Source organism: Myotis yumanensis, unplaced genomic scaffold, assembly GCF_028538775.1.
Source record: "Myotis yumanensis isolate MYYU_CA2020_CCGP unplaced genomic scaffold, mMyoYum1.0.hap1 SCAF_17, whole genome shotgun sequence".
Taxonomy (NCBI): Eukaryota; Metazoa; Chordata; class Mammalia; order Chiroptera; family Vespertilionidae; genus Myotis; species Myotis yumanensis.
In genome coordinates, this window is record NW_027223768.1 from 7,921,228 (window position 1) to 7,946,802 (window position 25,575).

A 25,575-nucleotide genomic window follows, 5' to 3' on the forward strand; every position below is an offset into this window, starting at 1 on the left:
CTCTTTGACTCAATGGATTATTGAGAAGAATGTGGCTAATTTCCAATTTTTTGGATCTTTTCCTGTTATCTTCCTGTTATTGGCTTCTAGTTTGATTTCATTGTGGTCAGAGAATACATTTTTTATAGTTTCAATTCTTTTAAATTTTTCAGATTGTTGAATGGCCCATGGTATGGTTCATCTTGCTATACGTTCCATCAGCACTTGAAAAGAATGTGTATTCATGTGTTATTGGGTGGAGTGTTCTAAAAATATCTATTTGATCTGGTTAGTTGATGGTATTGTTGAGTTCTTGCTGATTTTCTGTCAAGTTTTTCTATCAATTGTTGAAAAAGAGATATTCAAGGTCTCCAACTATAACGGTGGATTTGTCTATTTCTCCTTTCACTTCTATCAGTTTTTGTTTCACATATTTTGGTCCATATGCACTTAGGATTGCTATGTCTTATTGGTGAATTAACCCTTTTAGTGTTATAAAATGTCCCTTCCTATCTGTGATAATTTTCTTTGCTCTATTTTATCTGATATTAATACAGGGTGCGGCAAAAGTAGGTTTACAGCTGTGAGTGTGTGAAACACAGAGTTTACTCTTGTACCATTATTTATTAATTATTGTATTAGTTTCCATGCAAACAACTGTAAACTACTTTTGCCCCACTCTGTAGAGCTACTCCTGCTTACCTTTTATTTGTGTTTACATGATATATCTTTTTTCCAATCCTTTAAACCAACCTTATATTGGAAGTGTGTATCTTACAGACAGCAAATAGTTGAGTCATGTTTTCAATACACTTTGTCAGTCTATCTGTTAACTGGTGTATTTACACTACTTACATTTAGTGTAGTTATTACTTTTTTTGTTTAAAATATTTTTATTGATTTCAGAGAGGAAGGGAGAGGCGGAGAGAGAGATAGAAACATCAATGATGAGAGAGAATCATTGATAAGCTGCCTCCTGCATGCCCCACACTGGGATCGAGCACACAACTTGGGCATGTGCCCTGACCAGGAATCGAACTGTGACTTCCTGGTTCATAAATCGACATTCAACCACATTGGCTGGGCTACATTTAGTGTAAATTTTTAATGTTCGGGCTTAAGTCTGCCATTTTATTTTATTTTTTCTGTTTGTTCTCTCCATTTCACATTTCTCTTTCCTGCCTTTTTCAGAATTTGATCTTATGTATAGTTTTTTAAAGAAATGTTTTGGTATAGCTTTTGTAGCTGTAGCTCTTGGTATTACATTATATATACATAACTTATCACGGTCTACTTATCATTTTGCTAGTTAGTACAGAAACCTTACCTCCCTTGGCATTCTTTTTTTTTTTCCCCTTGGCATTCTTAACTCTTCCCTGCTTATAATGTCATTGTCTTACATATGTTCTCTGATACATTTAAAACCATATCAGATAGTGTTATATAATTTTTGCTTTAATCATCAAAAAATTTAGAACACTTAAAAGAAGGAAAACCTATTATGTTTACCCATGTTTTTGCTTACCATGTTCTTCCTTCTTTCATAATTTCCTTTCTGTTTAAGAAACTTCCTTTGCTATTTTTTTAGCGTAAGTCTACTGGTGACAAATTCTCTTAGTTTTTTTTCATCTGAGAATGTCTTGATTACCCCTTCATTCCTGAAGGATATTTTCACTGGGTGTAGGATTCTGAGTTGAGAATTCTTTTCTTTCAGTACCTGAAAAATATTGTGCTACTTCCTTCTGGCCTCCATGGTTTCTGATGACAAATCCATTGTCATTCTAATTATTTTCCTCCTACAGTTAAGATTGTTTTTCTCTGGCTACGTTCTATAATCTTTGTCTTTAGGTTCAGAGGTTTAATTATGATGAATCTTTCAGTACATTTATAGCTGTACAAAAAATTGCCTTTTTTCTCCTCTGCTTCTTAGATTCCAATGACACAAATGCTAAACTTTTTGTTATAGTTCCTTAGTTCCCTAAGGTTCTGTTTTTGTTTGTTTTTTAGTCTATTTTATTTCTGTTGTCCAGGTTGGGCAATTTCTATTGTTCTATCTTCCAATTCACTAATTCTTTCTTCTGTACCCTGCATTCTTTTATTGAGCCTATCTACTAAGCTATTTTGTTTCAGTTACTATATTTTTCAGTTCTAAAATTTCATTTCTTTTTTATATTTTCTGGGGTTTTTTTTTCTGAGTCTTTATATTTCTTTACTAAGCCTTTCTATTTATTCATTTGCTTTTTTTGTTTTTGTTTTTCGTCATTTGTTTTAAGCATGTTTGTAATTGCTCATTGAAGCATTTTTATCAAGGCTGCTTTAAAATCCTTGTCAAAATAAAATAATAAAAAAAGATAATAAAAAATAAAATCTTTGTCAGATAATTCTAACATCTCTGTCAGCTCAGCGTTGCCATCTATTGGTCTTTTATTCATTTGGTTTGAGATATGAGGCTCTGGATCTTAGTTTAACCTTCTCCTTTAGCTGTTCCTTTGTTTTTACTCCATTCTGACAGGAGAAGGAGGTGCTGCTAACTTGTTGCTACCAGGTGGAATCTACCTCCACCAGTCTCCTCATTTAATCTGTTGATACTCAAGGGAAGACATCATGGGAGAGGCTCCCATGTCATCTCTGACATTGTGGTGGGACCGGCCTCATTTCTGTTGGATGATGGTGACGGTCCTGACTGTCCGTGAGGTCTCCTCTGACCGTACTTCAGTAGGGAGGCAAGGCGGTGCCGTGTTTCTGCCAGGTGGAAGCTCAGGTTCCCCGTGTGGTCGCCACTGACACTGCAGGCAAAACACATCGCAGGCCACTGGGAATAAAAGTCCTAGCTCTCTACTTGACCTTTCTGATGCCACCCCAGAACTTTATTACAATCTAGGGGATGGGGTTCTAGGCTCTGCACTCAGCCTTTGCTGGCAGGGTTGGGGGCCATTTTTTAAATTTGGTGTTGACTGGAGTAGAGAGGTTATTATCTAAAAGCCTTATGCCTTGCCCTAGCTGGTTGGGCTCACTGGATAGAGCGTCAGCCTGCGGACTGAAGGGCTGCAGGTTCGATTCTAGCCAAGGGCACATGCCTGAGTTGCGGGCTTGATCCCCAGTAGGGGGCATGCAGGAGGCAGCCTATCAATGATTCTCTCTCATCATTGATGTTTCTATCCCTCTCCCTTCCTCTCTAAAATCAATAAAAATATATTTCAAAAATAAATAAATAAAAGTCTTATGCCTTGCTGGGCCACCCCTTTCCTGGTCCTTTGGCTAGAGAGAATAGGCTCTTGTTAGTCTTCTTTTGTCTGTACTGTTGTCATTTCCAGGTTGTTGGCTTCTTCAATTCCAAGCCTGGAATATATGAGGCAAAGGAAAATCCAAGGAACTCCCCATCATGTCTTTTCTTGGGTCACAAGTCCCTAGCTGGTCTGCCTTCTTATATTTGTTTTACATATAATGTCCAGGGTTTTTTGGTTGCACTTAGCGGGAGGAATAAGGAAAAGTATATCTACTCACTCTTCCCAGAAACAGAAGTTCTCTTGGCGATCTTTAACCAGTTTCTTCGGTGGGAGCTTGAACCATGTACCCATGTTCTAATTTACTGACTAAAGACCCACTCCAAACAACCCAACTGACTGGAGTCACAGCACGGCCACTGGGCTAAATTTGAGTATTGACAATTCCTGAAACCTAAATAAAATATTAGCCCACATGCTCTAGCAACACATTATAAAATATTTTTTGTTCAAGAAGGGTTTTCCTAAGAGTAGAAGGATGGCTTGATTTTAATAGGTTAAAGGAGAAAATCCATGTGATCATTCCACAAATGCAAACATATGCAATTGACTGAATTTAACATTCTTTCTGAAAAAGATTCTTAATAAAATAGAAATCAATGAATACTTTCTTTAAACAATTAAAATATAAATATCTCCAATCAAGTCAGCATCATACTTAGTAGTGAAACATAATATCCTGCCCATTAAATTCAGTCATCCATATCACTTCTATTATTTAACCTTGTTCGGGCAGTACTAGCCAATGATATAGTCACAAATAGGATATAAGTAACATTTTCTGGCAATTATACTCTTATTTCCATCATCTTCCACCATGTTGTGTTCCCTTGGAGTTAACATTAAGTATAGGATTGCTTAATTCATTCCCTATCCTCAACAGTTTTTTTGGCTACCTTTCCCTTTCCATGTTTCATAATCAACTGATAAAATTATGATCAGGGTCATCTCTTATATATTTTGTATTCTTAATGCTGTGAAAACAGTAGGTCTTTGGTGAATATTTTCATGTTAGCAATCCAAAATGTGATATAAAAATTAAATATATAAATATATATATATATATATATATATATATATATATATATATATATATATATATATTACCCTGGAAGGTAAGCCAGCAAGTTTGTCTTCTTAAGGTTTGTTCAGAACCTAATACTTTGTGATTACACAGTAAATATTCGACTTACCAACTTTTGAGATAAGTTCAAAATAGCACATCCTAGAATACTCAATATTTTTAAATTGGAATTTGGTCAAATCATATTTGCTTTTATACCTAAGGCCTTCAGCTAAAAGTCCTTTGGATATTCTAAAACATTATCAAAACTTGATGAGACATACGCAATAAAAAGGAGGCTAGTGTAACCTGAAAAATTACATCAGTACTCAATTATGGTTTCGCTTTGTAACTGTCACTCTCATTTCTTTTTTTTTTAAAATATATTTTATTGATTTTTTTACAGAGAGAAAGGGAGAGGGATAGAGAGTTAGAAGCATCGATGTGAGAGAAACATCGATCAGCTGCCTCCTGCACACCCGCTACTAGGGATGTGCCCGCAACCAAGGTACATGCCCTTGGCCGGAATCGAACCTGGGACCCCACAGTCCACAGGCCGAGGCTCTATCTGCTGAGCCAAACCGGTTAGGGCTGTCACTCTCATTTCTAACTCACCACACAACTGTCTAAAACATGGGAACAGAATATATGCTTGCTCTTTCACACCTATTGTTTCTAAATTTAGCTAAAAGTTGTATGCAAGAGGTTAACCAAAAGACAAATTTTCTAAGTTAAAATACTTCAATTATTTGTGTTCTCTTCAGGAGATTTGCAGTGCAGCTCATGCACATTGGACACTCCAATTTAGTTATGATGATAAGTAATAACCTAAGTCCTGCAACTAACCTAAGATCCTTTCACCAAATCTCATGTTTTTTTCTTTAAAAAAAACTTACAAAACATCAAGTTTAAAGTTTACCTCTGTTCCAGAGTGTCTATCTCTGATGACATCCATATGCCTCTTAAATAGTTCTATGATGGCTTTGTAGACCAGTTCATACTGTGTCTGGGGAGCATCACAAACCGGAACAAAGGAAAACAAACAAAAAAACTTGGTAAACTACAGAACCTGATTTCAGAAATATGAACACCAATCAAATCCTAGGCTAGCAAACCTGAAGAGACCATTCACATTAGTTCAACGACAGTGCCTTGTGCTTGTATAGCCCATTTCAGATTTCAGAGCACTTTTAGGCTGCTAGGAACAGCTAAATATTTGATCTACCTCTAACTAATATACAAGGAAGGAACTTGCAGCATGTTTTCTATGTTCTAACCCCCTTTTCTTACTTATCTTTCCCTCCATCTTCATCCCTCTATTTCTGTTTTCCTTGCTCATGTGTTAAAATTTTTATTTAATCTTGGATGCATCTGTGTGTGTGTGCAAGCCACCTTTACCTTTTCTGGAAAACAGTAGATAGATGGTTTGAATATGTATCATTTAACTTGGCCCTTATGATTGACCTAGAAACAAGCTAGGCTGTCATTCCTGTTTATAGACTATTTGTCCAAGGTTATTCAGAAGTAATTTCCAGGACTTGGGTTAGAACCCGGATCTTCTGACTCAGTTTAGTGCACTGAGATCAAACTGCTGAAATTATGTCTTAGCAAAGAATCAAAGAAGACTGTTGAATAGAGTTTGAAAATGTATGGTTATAAAATGATTTCATTATAGAGAAATGAGTCCTCCACATTTACAATGTTTATGGGTTTTTACTACTCCATTTTTGCCTCCGTACCTGCTCAAACACTTGATTTTGTATGTACCTTTCATCTGAATAGGCCTATTCAGGGTTTTCCCCTGACTCTTTACACAATCTTATACAAATAAAGCACAACTTTTTCCAAAGATAATTTTAGCAGGAGAACAATGAACAGTCGATGTCAACCAACATGACCATTGGTACACTCTTTAAATTTCTAAATAGAGAAAAATCACACAGGAAACACTCGTTTGGTTTCTGTGCTATTTCCTGGTTAGAGCAGTGTCAGAAAAAGCAGGTACAACTAGTAAGATATTTGTTCCACTAGTCGTTGATAAAGCCAAAATATGAAGACTAACTTAAAATTATTTCAGCTGTCTTCCAACTCTTAAAAATAGGATAGATTTGGACTTTTTCTGAAATGGGTATGGTTTTATTTATTGATTCAGTATTACAGTTTAATATTATACAACTTGGTTGTATACATTGACATGGATCAGCTTTCTCTTAACTCTGACAGCCCTAAACTAGTCAATGCTTTCATTTCATATAAACTTTCCCCCTCACAGATTGAATATAGAACACACCTACAGTCAACACATGAAAAAAAAATTATTTTTTTCCACTAGCTATTAGTGGAAAACCTGTGTGGGCCAAACAGAACGTTTATATTATAATAGCTCTTCATTTTTTCCCTTCAATTCACAGCTTCTAGATGAAAATATCTGAACTGCCACTGTCAATTGTTTTACCTCTAAACCTATGTGTCAGTTAATTTGCCTTAAACACGTTAGGGTTTTGCTATTTAAGCAGTAAAAAGTAGTTCTAACAAATTATGCAAGAGTGTCTGATCCCTAATATCAATAAATGTGTGATGAATGAAAGAATGGGTGAATGATAAACTGTATCTTCAACATGGAGACCATTTAGATATGTGGGTAAAATTATTGGTGAGGTAATATGGGTGAAATTAAATATTGTAGAAAGTGAGAGATTTAGGCTGGGATTGTTTCACCTAGGAGGGAGAATTTGAACTTGGAAAGGAGAGGAGAAAAGGGAAAGAGCATTACTAATGGAGTGAATGAGTGTGAGCTATGTGGGCTGGGTTCAAATTTTGTGATACATATATAATCATATATATAGTGTGATTGTAATTATGTTTTTTAAAAAAGTATGCATAGAATAAGGACCAGGAGAGACTATAGAAAAATAGTACCAGTGGCTACGTAGGTGATAGGATAATGGTTAATTTTACCTTCATTTTTCATTATTTCCTAAAATGAGCACAGACTGCATGCTCTAGATTCTGTTACCACCTACTGAAGTAGAAATATCTCTGATTTTCTATGGTTTCAGAAATAAATTACTACTACAAAGTTTCAAATTAATATGACCCAGCTATTTCTTTCTAGGAAGTCAAACAACTTGTTGAGGTGTTGTTGTTTTTTTTTTAACATATTTTGTACGAAATATTATATTGGTTTCTCAATATTTTCTGGGAAGTAAGATATAAGGGATGAAAGGAATTTGACCCATTGGAAGGGATACCAGAAAAAATATTGGGATATTCAGAGTTGGAGAAAATGGGAACAGACTAATGTACTTAATAGTAAATTGGTGTTATGACTAAGGAGTCAGCTGGTTTTGGATCCTTACTATTAAACAGAGAGGTGGAGCAAGACTCAGACACATGTTATGATCCATTCATCACAGTCCATACCTGAGTTTGAACTAATGAAGGCCTCTGTGTTCGCATTTCCTGAATCAAAGTGAAAACACTGAAGTTCTCGGGAATTATCTATCAAATAAAAGGAAAAAATATCTTACTCCTTTGTTTCTATCTTTGTGTTTTTTTTTTAAATATGGAACACTTCACGAATTTGCGTGTCATCCTTGCACAGGGGCCATGCTAATCTTCTCTGTATCGTTCCAATTTTAGTATATGTGCTGCCGAAGCGAGCACTGTTTCTATCTTTGTTAATAAATTATTGCCACTTTCTCATGTCTTGATACTTTCATGATATCTGCTCTCCAAACATGGGATAATATCAGAAAACAGAAGTGTTTTTAAAACGAATGAAGATTCTCATCACTTGCATCACAATTTACAGCCTGCTGTTTGCCCTAGAAAAGACTAAAGAAGCCCAGTAGGATGTGGTTCAGCAGTTGAGCATCGATCCAGGAACCAAGAGGTCACTGGTTGATTCCCAGTCAGGTCATATGCCTGGGTTGTGGGCTCAATCCCCTATAGGGGGCATGCAGGAGGCAGCCAATCAATGATTCCCTCTCATCATTGATGTTTCTATCTCTCTCTCCCTTTCCCTTCCTCTCTGAAATCAAATATATATTAGAGGCCCGATGCACGAAATTCGTGCAAGGGGCTTGGCCCCCACTGCCCAGGCAGCTGCCTCTTCTGCCTCGCCTCACAACCTCGGCTTCGTTGGGAAAGTTGTCTAGAAGAACGTCCGATCTAATTAGCATATTATGCTTTTAATATATAAATATATATGACTGAAGAAAGTCTTCAAAATGATTTCACATGGGGTGATCAAATGTCTAAAGTTAGAGGTTAAATGAAGAAGGCTCAGTAAATGTGCATGTGCAAGTATGAGTTTTATGAAATAAAAGAAGTTGGCAGATAGTTCTAAGGCCCATATCTTAAATTTCCCATTTCGTATTAAACCTTTAAAAAACAATGCGTTGGAACACAGTTTGATTGTAAATTGAGTGCATCTACGAAAGTGGTGTGCATACAGGAAGGGTGACTGTAACGCAGGGCAATGGTCCTCCAACTACACCATTGCATAGGAAGCACCTGCAGAGTCACTGGGCCCAACTCCAGAGTTTTTGCTTCAATCCATCCTGGGTGGGGCCTAACATTTTGCATCTCTAACAAGTTCTCGGGTGATGCTGATATTAACGCTAATCGTCTGGGGACCACACTTTGAGAACCACCAACTTAGGGACTAGTTTAATAATTCATCTTCTCTAGAATCCACGTCAACATTCTAGAGAAGATGAATTATGGAGATAGGTGTTTTGAAGACCCAAACAATTCCTAAGTCTGAAAGTAGAAGGGTAAACCAATGGGAAGTGCCTGCTGAGAGAAACTCACCCCATCTTTTAGCAGCATCCACGTATAATCGATAGCACAGATAACACCAGTTCTTCCACAGCCGGCACTGAAATAAAAGATCACAGTCGTAGCATTTGTAATTGCAGACAGTGGGTCATTGACAGTAGCTGGACAATTTCCCCAGCAGATTTGAGGAAGTCAGAAACCTGGAGGCAATAAAACTTTCAAAACACTACCATTTCCCAATCCTGTTTGCAAATTGCCACATGTCACACTGAACTTCAGGACACATCCTGGGCAACTGCTCACAGCAAGAGTCTCTAGAGCTGTCCTGTTCACAAGCAACTTATCAGAAAACTATTCATTTAATTCCCATGTTGAATTTTTTATAGCTTGTTTCTGCTGTGACCTTTCTCTTTCTACCACTCATTTCTTTTGCTTCATTCCTTTTTGATCAACTGGACAAAGTGAGGCGAGGATCAGGAGCCTACGTCCCGTGTGCTCATACCGCCTTCACTTCCAACAAAGTCAGTCTTCCTTCAGTTAAAGCAAGAGTCCTGGCCAGACTGGGACACATGGGTTGTTCTGGGGAGAAGGTTCACACAACAGCATCATACCTGCAGTGAATGCATATGGGAACCCTGTCATCCGCTTGGTAACAACGCACATCCCAGATCAGCTCAAGGATAGGGTCTATAGATGCAGGCACATCATGGTCAGGCCAGTTCTTGTAATGAAACTGGTAGATAGTTCGAGTTTCCTAAAAGAATAGCCAGAATAAAAGGAGAGTTCAAGGTTGGGGCTCTACCTCATTCCACCACAAGAGTACTCTGAGTTACTAGGTAGCATCTAGATCAGGGGTGGGCAAACTTTTTGACTCGAGGGCCACAATGGGTTCTTAAACTGGACCAGAGGGCCGGAACAAAAGCATGGATGGAGTGTTTGTGTGAACTAATATAAATTCAAAGTAAACATCATTACATAAAAGGGTACGGTCTTTTTTTTTTTTTTAGTTTTATTCATTTCAAACGGGCCGTATCCGGCCCACGGGCCGTAGTTTGCCCACGGCTGATCTAGATCCTTTTTGCAGTTTATGCTGCTTTCTTCTCTATAGACTTCTAGTGACCATATACCTTTGAAGAACAATTAAGTGATTTCACGTTACTTACTATTGGCCTGTCCCTATCTGTCCCAATCAAAAGAAGAGATAACTCAACCAGAGCTTCCCAACTGGGGAAATTCAAATGGGTCACAGATATGCTGATATATTAAATTCCCCTGTCTTAGCAAGACTGTGCAGCCTGAGTTCTCAAATTGGTTTGTAGTCACTGTACAGCCTCCACTCACCCTACAAAAACTGTTTATATGTGGCCACGGTGTGGAATAGATTGGGGAGCCCAGATTACACCAAAGGTCTTTTTTTTTAAATACGAAAATTTTCCCAAAACATCAAGGGCTCCACCACTCCCCATTGTCTTATGCCCAGCCCGAGTTACATATATATTCACCTGCCTGATCTCTGTAGGCTTTTGAATTTCTATACTTACACTGTTGAATTTGACTTTTAGAGTCCTGATTGTGTAATCAGATTTTCTATTTTCAGCTTCCTAAAAAGTAAATTAAAATATTAGTTATTTCAAAGACTAAGATTCAAAAACTACCCTCTGTAAAGCAGAGCTTGGAGCACTGGCTCAGCCATATGGAAACAGGTGTCATACTTACACAGGAGACGGAGAAAGGGCCAAGTTGTAGCTGCATCTCTCCCGGCTCAGCCCAATAGCGCTCACACTTTTTCTGTAGCACAAAACAGAATATAGTGATTTTCCTCTGTATATTCTAGTCTCTTTTGAGTAACAACACCCGCTCCCTCATTCAGAAGTAAGTTCAGCTCTGTCTTTCACCTAAGGAACTTCTAATCCCCTTGGCCTTCAAACCCAACTATATGGTCAGGAATCTCCAAGGATGGGAAATCAAACATTAAAGGCTGTATAAATTACAGACTTCCTAGAAGTCTGAAGAAGTAGAAATGGGAATCTGACATTTCCAGTATTTCAGAAAGATTAACAAAAGTCACGTCTACTAAGAGTTGCGCAAGTTCCCTTGGTTTTAGCTAGAATTGTATCAATTCAGAATGGCAACAATAGGTTAGAATGCTGCTGAATAGAAATATAATGTGAGCTACATATGTAATTTTAAATTTTCTAAAATTTTGAATTGCCACATTCAAAAATGAAAAAAGTGAAATTAATTTTAATAATATATCTTACTTAGCCAATATATCAAAAAATTTTCAACATGGCATCAATATACAACAGTCATTAAATATTTGACATTTTAAACTGTCTTCAAAATCCAGTGCATTTTTAATATTCATAGCACATCTCAGTTAATATGTGAAATTTCATTGGAAATATTTTATTCCCATTTAGATTTCAGAAAATTTATAGTTGAGATTCACATACCTAAGTTGTTTCAAACATACTTAAAATTTTCTAATCACTGAATTCAGTATCAGTTTTTAAAACAAAATTCATTAAAGTATAAATAATTGTGTTCCTCGGTCACACTAGCCATATTTCAAGAGCTCAGTAACAATGTGTGGCCAGTGGATGCCATGTTGGACAGCATGGGGTTAGAAGCTCTGACTGGCAGTTAAAGATGTCTGATTAATAAAATAGGAAGATGAATGGTTACTTTTAAAAGCATACCTCAGTTTTATTAAAATACAGTCTACTGGGGAAATGGACAAAAGGGGTCCTCAGGAGTAAAAACAAAACAAACAAACAAACAAAAAAACAAAGCCTTGTGAGTCATTTCATTTGGCAGCTTAAGGAAAGTTTTGCTACCAATTCCCCCCTTCTTTTTCTTCTTTCCTTTACCTTTAGGTATACTGAAAAGAACTCACCTTCCCCATTTCAAACTCCATGCATGCCATAACAATGATCTGGGGGGATGAAATAGATAGAAACTTAACTATTGATATAGTTAGAAAGAGCAGTTAATACTTGGGTCCCAGGGCCAAGAAGTGTTAATTATTCTTTTCTGTTATTTTTTAAATGTTTTTATTGCTTTTTTAGAGAGAAGAGGGAGAAGGATTAAGAGGTAGGAATACTGATAAGAGAATCATCTATCGGCTGCCTTCTGCAAGCTCCCTACTGGGAATCAAGCCGGCAACCTGGGCATGTGCCCTGACCAGGAATCGAACTGGTGACCTCTTGGTTCATGGATTGGCACTCAACCACTGAGCAACACCAGCTGGGCTTCTGGGGGGTTGGGGGGGTTGTTTTGTTTTGTTTTGTTTTGTTAACCAAAAAAGAAATCTTGATCAATTACAAACTGTTGATCCTACCCATCCTTCTTTCTGTCCTCACTTCCCTTTTCTCTATTCAAATCAGTAAATTCTCATTAACAAATGAGCTGGTCAAGATGAGAACTTTCATTTCCTTGAAGAGTGACACTGTGATTTTGACTAAAAGGTACCACCGGAACACTGAAATTCTAGTGCCTGACCAAAAAAAGCACTATTTTAATACATAAGAAACCTCAATAACATATTCCAATGCCCTCACCCCCTCTGTCCCTAAAAATGAGAAAAGATAATAACAAAAATAACTCTGCTCTTACCAGGACACTGTATTCCCAAATCATCCTCCAGAAATCCAGGAGAGTTGTAGACAAAGGTCCCTGCGTAGCAATATAAGCCTGGGGTCCATAAACTCCCTGAAGGGGAACAGAAATTACATGCGGTGACTACAACTAGTAACCTTTCGCTCTTGTCTAGTGTATTTCCTATCCCCTCCCTTTTTTTAGGAACCTAGAGAATATGCAGTGTACCTTAATGAAATTGGCATTGATGTAACTGGAATCTTCATCAGAGGTTATTAAGGACAGCTCTACTCGGCTATGATCATCTATAATACAAAAGAAAACTATAGAATCATTAAGGGGACTTAATCAGAGGGCTTTGTGTAAGTCAGGGACTAACACTGTGAATGGTGGTTTGAAGAGTGAGTGAGTGAGTGAGTAAGTGAGTGAATGCATATTCTTTTGTAGTCAAAAATAGTACAAACTACCTTGGCAAAGCCATGTTCCAGGACTAAGAACAGCAAGCAATGGGTGAAAAGAGATAGGGATCATTGAATTGGGGAGAAGGTATAAGTCCATAGGGAGAAATGAAACTTACAGGGCAAGATATCCTTATATCTGTTTTTCTTGATATTCTTGGGCCTCTCAGCCACAGTTGAGGGATAGGTTTTGTCTGCCTTATACTTGGTGGCGAGTCTTTTCAGCTTCTGTAATAAAATTCCAACAATGAAATCTTCCCAGAGAAAATAGGTGAGGAGCTGTCTCTAGAGAGCTTTTGAAGGAACCAAAGTTTCACCACCCTGATGCTGCCTTTTAGGACATTAATTCGAAGCTGTTTCTTAAGAAACAAGACTCAGAAAGAAACTTTGACCCTCCTCCCTTTCCCGCCCAAGAGATTCAGACAGAGAAACTTGCTTCAGGAAGGAAATCTTAGGATGTCCCCTGTATGATATATAGAGGGCTTCAAGGGAGGTAGGTCCCGGTGTCCCGGTGTCCCTCGGTTTCTGAGTTGCCTAGTTCCTGCCAAATACCTGTAAATCGCCCATTCTCACTTCTGAAATCTAATACCCAGTTCCCCCTCCCACTTTCTCGTTTGCCCAAAAATGCCTTATACCCAATGCTGCCTCACTGTTTTTGGAATTTTCCTGGAATTACCATGCCTGTGTGAATGCCTCATGCGCATGTATTAAACTTTGATTTTCTCCTGTTAATCTGTCTTTGTTAATTTGGTTATTAGCCCAGCCTATAAGAACTTAGGAGGTGGAAGTATTAATATTTTTTCTAGTCCCCACACTTTCCTTCTCCACTACCCAAACATTCCATTTCGGCCCTTTTAGCATCTGCTAGGACTGAATCCATTCGTGACAGAGCCCCAGGGCATACAGATGGAGAGCTGAGTAACATTTGGAGAAGTGAAATGATCACAGTTACTTCAGTTGAGCCACAAATAGCTAAAACTTAGAGGTGAAACTGGTGAATATTTAACTAGTGAACATCTTCTGAAAACAAACTTTGGGAACCACCCAAAAGGTCAGTTGTGATAAGTTTAATTTACTTTCTTTACAGCTACTACAGGGCTATTTTAAGTAGAAATGGAGCTTAAGCTGAATAAAATCTCTCTAGACCTAGCTAAATTTCAAAGATTCAGTCCCAAAAGCAGTCTTTTTATTTTTTTATATAGGATCCAAACTTCAAGCCCACCCCATCAACCAAACGATGACTTTTAAATAGTACCATATTCTGTTAGTAGATGATGATCTAGGTCAGTCTGGGGTTAGCATAATATGATTGAACAAGAGTCTGTAAGATAGTGAAGTAACTCCCTAAAATTATTCCCATTTGCCAATATTATACTGTAGACCCAGATTTCAAGTCAGAGGAAATGATGGTTCTTCCTTAGAACCTTCTTATAAAACAACCTCGCACCAAATTTTGTTTAACACCCCGTCATTCAAAGAAGCAGGCAGGATAGAAAGAAGTTAGGAAAAACTCCAAACAAGTGGAATGAGGAAGTCCTCTCACCAGAGTCCCCACCCCAACACATGATCAAAGGGAAATAGTTTATTGCAGGAAACTCCTGGCCACAGAAGTCAACACCAACAAGGACTGGCTAAAACCTGATCAATCCAAGATGGAAGAAAAATAGACCAGAGAACAACCCAGAGGTCACAGTACCATCTGATCATGAAAACGGACACAAGTGAAAAGGGAGCTGACGGGGACCAATGTCATGACACTTCTGGAATGAACCATATTAGGAATAAGACACACACACGCCCTCACCCCCCAATCAGAAGACTGAGTCAGAGTTTGGCACCACAAAGTTTAGAAACAACCCACCCTTGGAAATACAGAAAATCCCAAGAACTGACTAATCCGGCACGCAACTTACAAGTCGCCCACGTCCACTTGGAAGTGTGCTTTAGCTGCCTTCACAGTGGCGTCCTGTGAGACTTGCAACCAGAAGGGCAGCAGGCAGCTCAACCTCTGATCCTGTCTCCAGGAGCCTAAGGCCTAGTCTCTTTTTCTTGCCCTGAATAAAACTTGTTTTTACTCTCGCTTGGACTCGTTCTGAATTATTTCCTATGTGAGTCAAGAGCCTAGAGGTCCCAGACTCTGCGGGGGCAGGGACAGCCCCCAACACAGAACTGGTCCAGTGACAAAACCGCCTTTAATAGACCTGACTTTTGGGAACCCTTGCTCAACTGAGAAAGATAAGGGGAAAACATCTGTGATACCTAATAAATATTGGTTGAATTACAGAAAATAGTTATTATTTGCCCACTAATAGTTGGCCACATGAAGATCATGAATTACTTCCTATGGTCAGATCCCTCAGGGTTTGCTCAGTTTCCATTCTCTTAACTTCCCTCTTGAAATTTCCTCCTCCTGCGGACCTTATTAGTCGACATTATTTTGGTTCTCCTCTTTCTTAAATGACTTCCCCTTCCTATTTCTCACTCTTACTGGCTCTCTGTCCATTTCCATATTTTAATTGTGAATTATCCAAAATTCCCAAGTTAAGTCCTCAACTTTCTGCTCTTCTCTCACTATATACATATACTCAGAAATATCATATACTCTTATAGAAGGCATACCAACGTTTTTAAAATTTGTATGTAACTGGTCAAAATTGAATTATACTCCCAACCCCTATTGAATGTCTCAAATTTATATATTGAGATTAGATTGCTAAATTTCAATCCCACCCATGTCCTAGATATTTCCACTTGGGTAAGTTATCATCGTTGTTCCCACTGTTAATGCCAACGGCACTGTCTTTTTTTTTTTAATTTTTTTACAGAGAGGAAGGGAGAGGAATAGAGAGCTAGAAACATCGACGAGAGAGAAACATCCATCAGCTTCCTCCTGCACACTTCCCACTGGGGATGTGCCCGCAACCAAGGTATATGTCCTTGATCGGAATCGAACCTGGGACCCTTCAGTCCGCAGGCTGACGCTCTATCCACTGAGCCAAAGCGGTCAGAGCCAACGGCCCTGTCTTTATCCCAAGTAGCCATACTCTAGAAGCTGAGAGTCACTTTGGTTCCCCTTCCCAAAATTCTCACTTCTAATTCAGTCAGCAGGCTCAACTGATTCTTTTTATGCAATATATTGCATCAACCTTCCTTCCTATGCCCACTGTATATACCTTAATTCAGGCCCATTCCTTTCAAGGTTGAACTGTTAACAGTTGTTTCTTAACTCATCCTCCCACTTTTCTGTCTTTCCCCATGGAAATCCATTAGGCATGATTATGCCAAAATAATACTACTAAAGCATTGCTTTCTTTATCTCTCTCATGCTCAAAACAACTTCAGTAAATCTCCCTTGTTACTAGGAAAAAGCCTATACTCCTTAGCCAGGTACTTAAGATTCTCCCCACTTAGACCCTGAAGGGAGCCAAAGTTTTGTCACCCTAAAGCTGCCTTTTAGGGATAATGATTTTTTAAAATATATATATTTTATTGATTTTTTACAGAGAGGAAGGGAGAGAGTTAGAAACATCGATGAGGGAGAAACATCGATCAGCTGCCTCCTGCACACTCCCTACTGGGGATGTGCCCGCAACCAAGGTACATGCCTTTGACTGGAATCGAACCCGGGACCCTTCAGTCCACAGGCTGACGCTCTATCCACTGAGCCAAACCGGTTAGGGCAGGGATAATGATTTTTAAGCTGTTTCTTAATAAACAAGACTCAGAAACAATCTTTGACCCTCTCCCCTCTCCTGCCCAAAAGGTTCAGAGCAACCTGCTTCAGGAAGGGCGATCTGAGGATGTCCCCCTTAGCTTAATTTGAATTGAGTCTGGTAGATGGAGGGCTTCAGACAGGGGCCTGTTGGCTAGATACCCTCTGTGTCCTATTGTTTCTAAGTTGCCTAGCAAGGATTTTCCTGCCATGTGTGTTATTCTCTGACTACCTGTAAATCGCACATTCTCACTTCTGCAATCTAATACCTTGTCCCCCAACCTCTCCCTTTAACCTTTGTCCAAAAATGTCTTATATACCCAGTGTTGCCTCACTGTCTTTGGAATTTTCATGCCTATGTGAATTCCCCATGCACATGTATTAAACTTTGATTTTCTCCTGTTAATGTGTCTCTGTTAATTTAAAGGTTAAACCAGCCAGAAGAACTTAGAAGGTGGGAGGACAAGTATTGATTTTTTTTCTTTAATGCTCTGATAGGGAATTGAACTATGACCTTCTGGTTCATAGGTGGACGCTCAACCACTGAGCCATGCCAGCCCGGCCAAGTATTAATTTTTTTAGCCCTCACAGAATTCTTGTGGTTTTTCAGAATTGGATTAGGAGAAAAGATACTGAACTAATAACTACCCTGCATATTTTTACACCAAGATGCATGCAAGTTTAGGAATTTAACTAAGGACATGGCCACAGACATGAGTGACTCTGAAACATCTGCACTAGCGTTATATGCTCAGCTCTCTTTGCTCGAGTGCGCCTTCAGAATGATCATTTTCAGGTTACCATTGCCTCCAGTGCTGCTGAAAAGATATCAAGTCTCAGAACTGTTCCTTCTAGAAACCTCCAGAACTGAGCCTAGTGCATCTCCTTGTTACATTGTCTTATCTGTTTGTTTTGCTTTGCTTGCGTGTGGAGTGCTTTCCAGGAAGAATGCCATAAGCAAAGCCCTTTTTAGAAGATATGCCTCAGTTAATTTGGTAAAATCTATAATAATAAAAGGGTAATATGTTAATTAGACTGGACGTCATTCCAGACGTCCTTCCTGATGAAGCCAGGGCCAGAGGGAAGCCAGCCCTGGTCCCGGGTGCCTGTGGGTGGCCTGAGGGAAGCCAGTGTCGGCAGCCAGGGGAAGGAAGGCCTACTCTTGCACGAATTTTCATGCATCAGTCCTCTAGCGTTACAGATAAAGGGTGTGTGTGTGTGTGTGTGTGTGTGTGACCAATGCTTATTTCGCTGCCTTGACTGCCACCTTCAACAGTGGGACAGGATGGCTTTTTCTCTCTACTCCATTCATCCTCCTGGAGTCATCAGGCTGGATGACAAAGTGAGACACTCGGGGAACACCACAGAGGAAAGTCCTATAGAATTTGGAAAGTGGGAAAGATTTTTACACCTAGATATCTTACCTTGAGCTCAGTCCACTGTGAAATCCTCCTTTTTTTTAATTCTCTTTTTCTCCCCACCAGACCCCCAGGCTCTAACGCCCCAAGAGTGAACACAACTGAGAAGAACTGGGACAGAAGAACTGATACACCTCACTAGAAAAGGAGAAACTCTGAGAGTGGGGAGCAAGAGGGGGTAAAAGAGAAAGCAGGGCCATGGAAGCAGCTTGGGGTCAGGGGAGAAGATAGGTCAGAGGGGGGAGGTAAATTTCTCTGCAAATTACAAAGTAGGGGATGTGAGCTGTCTAGGGGCAGCACCAACGAGCGAAATGAAGGGAAGAGATGCTGAGAGAATAAATAAAAGAGGCCCATAGAGAATAGGGAATATAGTCAATAATATTGTAATAGTTTTGTATGGTGCCAGGCGGTACTAGACTTATTGGGGTGATCACTTCCTAAGTTATATAAATGTCTAATCACTATGCTATATACCAGACACTAATATAATATTGAATGTTTACTGTAATTGAGGAAAAAAACCCCAAACACTAAAATTGAAAAGAAAAAATAAAAGAAGCCAGTATCCCTCCTGGGCCTGATAAGCTAAGAGTATGCTCATTTGGTTTGTGGGCTCTACTACCCCTTTCCTTTCAAGACAGAAAAACAGAATTGAGGTCCTTGCCATAAAATTCTAGAAATCAGGCCTGAATCCTTGATATGTTCTTCTCACTGACTAGTCAATTAATTGCTGATAAATGAATTAAGTTCACTCTCAAAGGAGAACAAGAAAGAAAAAAAGTACAAGGCCACAATCTCTTTGCTTCAAAGACGGCACTGTTGTGCAGAAGCCATCACGTAAGTTGTATTTTGGAGTGGGCGAAATGAAACGCGGTCCTCCTGCGCTAGCTGGGAGAAGGGAACCAGAGCTGGGCTGTGTCCAGAGCTCCTCAAGGTAGGTCCTCAGTGCCTTTCGACTGCAGGTCAGCATCATCTCTCCCTCGGCTCCCACAGGACTGAGAACGCATGAGTGTGAGCAAAGGGAATGAGGAGCGTGGGCCTCTAACCCCAGCAAACAGGGCGGCTGCAGGAAAGGAGGGCGAGACTGACCTGGCCCTGAGTGGCCCGGCTATATGCAAAGATGGATTTCATAAATATAATGTAGGAGAGAGAAGAAAGGCATAAAAAGAAACAACATGACTTCATTTACATAAAGTTCAAAACCCGGTAAGATGAACGTCTAATTGTTTCGTGATATAAAAATAGGTCTTGAAGCCATGTGACAACACAGAACAAAGACAATGTCGGCATGGTGTTCACCTCCAGTCTGGTGGGAGCTGGGGGCAGTGAGGGTCTGGAAAGACACCCCTGGGACTTCTGGGGTGTGGACAATGTTCTAATTCCTGATCTTAGTGGCGCTTGTGTGGGTGCCTGTTTTATTACTAGCTGTTAAGTTGTGTATGTGTGTTTGAAGCACGTTTCTGTGTCTATGTTAGATGCCGCAATTTTTAAGTTAAGACCAGTGGATAAACTTGAATCAACGGAGTGTGGATGAAGGTAGGGAGCTAAGACCACAGGCTCATACTTAGAAAACTTTCAAGTTTCAGAATTTTAGACCAAGATTTCAAATCCTGGCTTTGCCGTTGCATGGGTAAAATGAAGCTGATACTTCCCTCTTGGATGGGTAGTGATTGAGACTATCTATGGTAAACCACTTAGATTGCCTCACATATGGTAAGTAGTAAAAAATGTATATTGTTTTTTATAGTTATTAAATTAAGACTAGCAAGGTGGCAGAGAAGATGATAAATTCAGATACTGCAAATTAAAAAATCTCTTTTGGAAATACATTGGCAATACTTAACCAGTGAGATGCTAATATTCTTTGACCTGGTAACAACACTTCGGGGGCTCTCGCCTCAAATCCAAAAGAAAGGAAAACCCACATGGACAAACATAGCTACTGCAGTATTATCAATAATCATGAAAAATTAGAAACAGCCTAGATGTCCAACAGTAGAGATGTAATTTAATTATTTGGGTACCTGCTAGGTGTCAGGCATTTTGTGTATTTATTCTAGTACCTTCTCAGCAGCTCTGCAAAGTGAGTATTATTTGTTCTCACTTTTTATTACTTTGTTCAAGGTCACACAGCTGACAACAGGCAGAACCTAAATTCAAACCAAATTTATCCGACTCCAAAGTTGATACAAGTACAGATGGTAAAGCAAGATGACCTGAACTCAAAACTCAGTTCAACCACATGCTAGCTGTATGACCCTAAGTGAGTCAATTAACCTCACTGTGTCTCCGTTTCCTTGTCTATAAAGTGGAAATAATAACAGTGCCTTCCTCAATGGATTGAATGAGTTGCTTTGTAAGTACTTAGAAAGTTTCCATCACAGGTACAGAAGTATTAGCTATTATTAGGATTATTTTTTCATTATACCCTGCTGTGTGAGAGGTCATGAATGCAGATTTTAATCAACATGGTAATATTGGTGTAATGTTAAGCGAAAATAAGAATAAAAAAAATTGCATTTATACTTATAATTATAATAATATCAAAGGATAAGAACTAGAATTTCTACACAAACAAAAACCCCAAAACTGTATTTGTTGGGATGTTGATACTATGATGAATTTATTTTCTTTTAACTTACAATAATATTATTTTATAAGAATAGCAACAATGGGGCTTTTTTAAAAAAGAAATTTTCAATAGTGTGGCGGCACACTGCAGTTTCTGCTATATAGAAACGATGTTACACTGGTATAGAAACTATACTAACTTACCCTCAAGTCAGGTAGGCCCTGTGAGGGACTCAATGTTATCTATCGGTTGAAGCAAGATACTAATTTCACAGGCTCTGAATGACAGCTCCAGGTTAAATTTCATGTCTACAGCTGAATGCTGAGTGAGCTTAGACCAATTACTTAACCTCTTCAGCCTCATTCTCCATGTCTGTAACTCGGAGATTATAATCAAATCATAGGATTGGGTTTTTTTTTTAATGTATAGTAAGTAAGATAATGAATGTGATGCTTCCTTGACACCCCACTAGGACTAACAAATTATAATTAAGTATTTTATGGCGGAATCCGTTGTTTAATGTCTGCCTCGCTAAGACTTCTTCCAGTGTCTTAGGAAACATTGTCACCAAAGCAGGAGCACCGCACTGCCACGCCAGCTTCCAGCGCAATGCTTTGCACACAGTGAGCACTCAGTAACTGTTTGAATGGCTGCCTGAGGACCTTACAAGGTGGTCAGTGGCAGTTTCAACTACAGAAAAGCTACTGGATTTAGTTTTGGCCCCGGGAACCAGACCTGAGCAGCATGGTACTGGCTTTTCCGGCCACAGCAGGGCTACGTGCTGTGCACAGAGATAGCCAGCCAAGGGGTTGCGGGGACAAAGTCTAAGCCATGGACCCTGTGGGCCTTGTGTCACAGAATCAGTCCTTAATCCCCAGAAACGCCAAATCCTGGAAGAATACATTAAGGGATTAAGGTGGGATGTGGGACATGACCAGGTGAAATGCCCCGCAATTTAATGGCCATATTTACCTTGTTTCAAGCAAGCAATCTGGCCCCATTCACTACTCCCTAACCCCCAACCCCTCAAAGCTCATCTCTCTGGTATCTCAGCTGAACTTTTAGGTGGGGCTGAAAGCAAGACTTTGTTTTTCCACTGGAGGACGTGAGTCAGTGAATAGTGAGGTTCCACTTAATCACCCAAAAACAAGGTCCTTAAATCAGGAGCTAGAAAAGCAAGGAAGTGATTAATGTAAAAGTCAGGGTAGTGGTTATTCCTAGGGCAGGGCAGGTCAGGGGTGGGCGTGGGGGTGGGGATGAGGAACCCTATGGGGAAGGGATACATAGAAGTCTCCTGAGGCTGACAATGTTCTAGTCCTTGACCTGGGTGGTGGTTGCTTTATAATTATACTTACACACATTTTATGTACTTTTCTAAATGGGCATTATAGTTCACAGTTTTAAACAGCTGAAAAAAACACACATCCATCTATAAAAGGTTTCTAAGCAGGGAAAAAATGACCAGATTTGTATTATTAAAAGATCACTTGGTGTTGAACGGAAAATTGATTAAAGGTGGGGCAAGGCTGGAGGCAGAGAAAATAGGAGGTGAAGTGACTGTCTGATTTGGTGAGAGGTTACAATGACTGAGCTAAGAAAAGGTGAAATATTAGGGATATAGTCTATATTATTTTTCAAAAACACAACCAAAGTAAAACAGGCTGGCCCCCCTCGGCTCACTTTTTACCTCTGAGCATTGGGTGAATTTGACTCGGGAATCACAGTCCAGGGCAGGTACCTGCCTAAGCAGACACATAGGCCCCAACTCCCCCTAACCTCCCTCCCTACTCAGAGGGACTCAGACGGCCTGGCAGGTGGCAATTAGAGCACTTATTTCACGACAATGCAATATTATCCAAGTAGAGCTGACAGAGGGATTTCTATTATAATATGTTATAATTCAATCATAATATCTGATCACTAGAGACTTTACAGAGTACTTTTCCATCTACTATCTGGTACCAGAATGTTTGCTCCATGAGGGCAGAGATTTTTACTTTGTTCACTATTGTATCCTCAGTGTCTAGAACTGAACTTGGGACATAGTAGGTGCTCAATAAATATTACTGAATGAATGGCCACATTTGATTATTATTGATATTTAATCATCACAACAACCCTGTGAGGATAGGTAGGACATGAATTCTTCTCCCCACCTGAGAAGTTGGAAAACAGAGACTTGAGGGAACATGTCAAATCGTTGCTCATCTGGCTGGAGACAGAATCACAATTTCATTTCAGGTTTTGTACTTCAATTCCCTTATTTTTCCCACTTCTCCACAGCCGAAGAGCTAAGGTTTGGAGTTGTGATAGCTCTGAAACACCAGCTGGGAGTCCCCCAAAATACATGCTGAGCACCATCAGACATCCATGTCTCTGCTGTGCTGGGTTACGGACGAGTGAGGCCTGCCGGCACCATGGCATCAATAACCACAGCTCCTCAGAGATGCGGGGCTCCTGGGGGAATCTAGTCCCGCTGGGCCTAGGCTACCTCACGCTCATTCTTCTTCCACAGCCCTCACTTGTCTCTGCTCTCCCTCCTGGCCATCCCACCCTCCGAGCAAAAGGTTAAGGAAACACTGTTATTGCAAACAACATGTTCCAATCTTTTTTTGTCTTAGAAGAAAAATTAGAAAATGTGGCAGCAGTAGTGTGGGTGCTCTAGAAGAGTCTCTGTCATCCAGTGAAATCTCACGGGGAGGCTAAAAAAGTGTCCCATGAAAAGTTCATCTTGGTCTCTCGCCTCTTAATGAAAGTTATCCATTGGAAACACACATTACAACAGAGCCACCTGGGGATGCCAGATGTTCCATTAATATTAGTATTTATACACCTGGAATGATGTATGTCTGCTGTAGATTCCTAGTCAGACTCCAAGAACTAGCAAAGAAAACACTAAAAGCCGTATTTTGGAAGGAATAATTAAAATACACACAACACACAGAGAAGTCAAACTCTTAGGTTGCCTTCCTCCGCTCCTCTCCTGCGAGGTCCGATAGTCACCTATCCCAAGAGCAAGTTGGTCTGGGAGAGTTGGACCACCCGAGTCAGTTATGTAGTCTATGTAACTCCCCTGAGGGTGTCACACGTCGGACTCACCAGAAACTCATTGGCAAACTCCTCGTTGTTGATTTTCTTGCTCTGGGCCTCATCCAGGAACCGCTGCAGAATTTCCCTTTCGTCCATGCTGCAGGGCGAGAGAGATCATGAACAACTGGGTTAAGGGAGGGCATGTCCAACGCGAGTCATGGCCGAGACACCGGCGGGAAGCCACTGGTACAGACCCAGCAGAGCATGCTGAAGGCTGTGGTTTACTGACTTCATCACAAGCCTGAGAGGAAATTAGTACGTAACCCGCCTCTGTGGTCACACAACAAAGCCATCACCTCACTCCAGGGCCCTAGCGCCTTCCTCCTCAAGGAAGGAACCTGGTTGCAACTCAAGTTTTTAACAAACAAGACACTAGCCAGAACCTAACGTGTGGTCTGCTCAGCCCAGCCCCGTGTTGCACCCCATCGCCCTTAAGTGAAATTCACCTTCTCTTTGTTCCTACTGAAGAGGCAGAACTTACACTTTTCACCCAGAGATTTTGCCTCTCCCCTTCTCCCCAGTGAGCACAAAGGCCCTGTTGACACCTGTTTCTTCATGTCCTGAATGAACTCTGCAAAGTTCTGTTAGACCCAGAAAGGGAGGCAGACACTGTTTGGAGTTGAGAAGTTTTTTTAAAAGTTTCCCATCAGTGTGATCCATGGCAAACTCCTGTTTAACCGAGAAGGCATTTCCATTCAGAACTCTCAAGTCTGCCATATGGACCTCAGACTCTCGCGGTCAGCTGCTCCTGACAAAGCCGGTGCCTCACCCAGGGCTGGGCAAGTGCTGGCCTCCGTTAAGGGAAGTGTTGTGGATTTCAGGACTTCCGTGAGCCTCCAGTACTTTTTGAGCCTCAGTTGAACTCTGGATATAAAGACCAAGAGCCCTGGTCTATATAGGACCCAGGAGCACAGGAAGTTGGTCACAATATCCCCCGTATGTAATGAAGGGAACTAGGAAGGAATAGGAAAAGAGCGAGTCAACTACCTTGCTAGCAACAGCTTGACTTCCAGGACAAAAAGCCTGAGAACTATTTCTAGTAAAGACATTTATGTTCTGCAAAAAAAAAAAAAAAAAAAAGTCATTGTTTTAGGAAGTCACACTCTATGTGTGGCACTTGACCCCATCTGACAGGCAGGCTGCTCTAAGAAAAACTTCCCACATCTCAGATTGTCTCCTCCATGGGTACAAACCTACCCAAGAGAGTCTCACTGAGCGAGAGAATAACCCCAAAGCAGCATGTCATCTGTTTGAGGACAGAAGTTCCATAAATGTGTTAACAAAATTAGTCTGGCCCTAGCTGGTTTGGCTCAGTGGAAAGAACGCTGGCCTGCAGACTGAAGGGTCCTGGGTTTGATTCTGGTCAAGGGCATATGCCCGGGTTGCTGGCCTGATCCCCAGTAGGAGGTGTGGAGGCGGCAGTCGATCAATGATTCTCTCTCATCACTGATGTTTCTATCTTTCCCTCTCCCTTCCTCTCTGAAATCAATAAAATACATTTTTAAAAATTAGTCTGAAATAACCCTGAAGAAAATTCACAAAGGTGCTGTCAGGGCTTCCTCTAGTTATTAGCAATGCTTTCTGTTTTGCAGCATTATTCACAGTCTCCGTAGG

General features: G+C 40.1%; 1 protein-coding gene and 1 non-coding gene across 3 annotated transcripts in view; both read right to left on the bottom strand.

Moving 5' to 3' along the window:
• PTPN22 (protein tyrosine phosphatase non-receptor type 22) overlaps positions 1–24,142 on the bottom strand; it is a 45,822-nt gene extending 21,680 nt beyond the window's left edge. The window contains exons 1-11 of one of the 2 annotated variants that reach the window (XM_070397701.1): positions 23,971–24,142; positions 13,289–13,397; positions 12,940–13,016; positions 12,730–12,825; positions 12,011–12,049; positions 10,828–10,899; positions 10,653–10,712; positions 9,723–9,865; positions 9,145–9,211; positions 7,750–7,827; positions 5,246–5,332 (exon numbers count right to left, since the gene is read on the bottom strand). In XM_070397701.1, coding sequence (XP_070253802.1) covers positions 5,246–5,332; positions 7,750–7,827; positions 9,145–9,211; positions 9,723–9,865; positions 10,653–10,712; positions 10,828–10,899; positions 12,011–12,049; positions 12,730–12,825; positions 12,940–13,016; positions 13,289–13,397; positions 23,971–24,057 — 915 coding nt within the window. In that variant the 5' untranslated portion in view covers positions 24,058–24,142. The remainder of the gene's footprint in view (positions 1–5,245; positions 5,333–7,749; positions 7,828–9,144; positions 9,212–9,722; positions 9,866–10,652; positions 10,713–10,827; positions 10,900–12,010; positions 12,050–12,729; positions 12,826–12,939; positions 13,017–13,288; positions 13,398–23,970) is intronic. The other variant, XM_070397702.1, reaches the window with a different exon arrangement.
• LOC138996535 (U6 spliceosomal RNA) lies at positions 7,886–7,992 on the bottom strand. The gene has a single exon (XR_011468813.1). It is a non-coding gene; the product is annotated as a U6 spliceosomal RNA (small nuclear RNA).
• Positions 24,143–25,575: the final 1,433 nt, after the last annotated feature.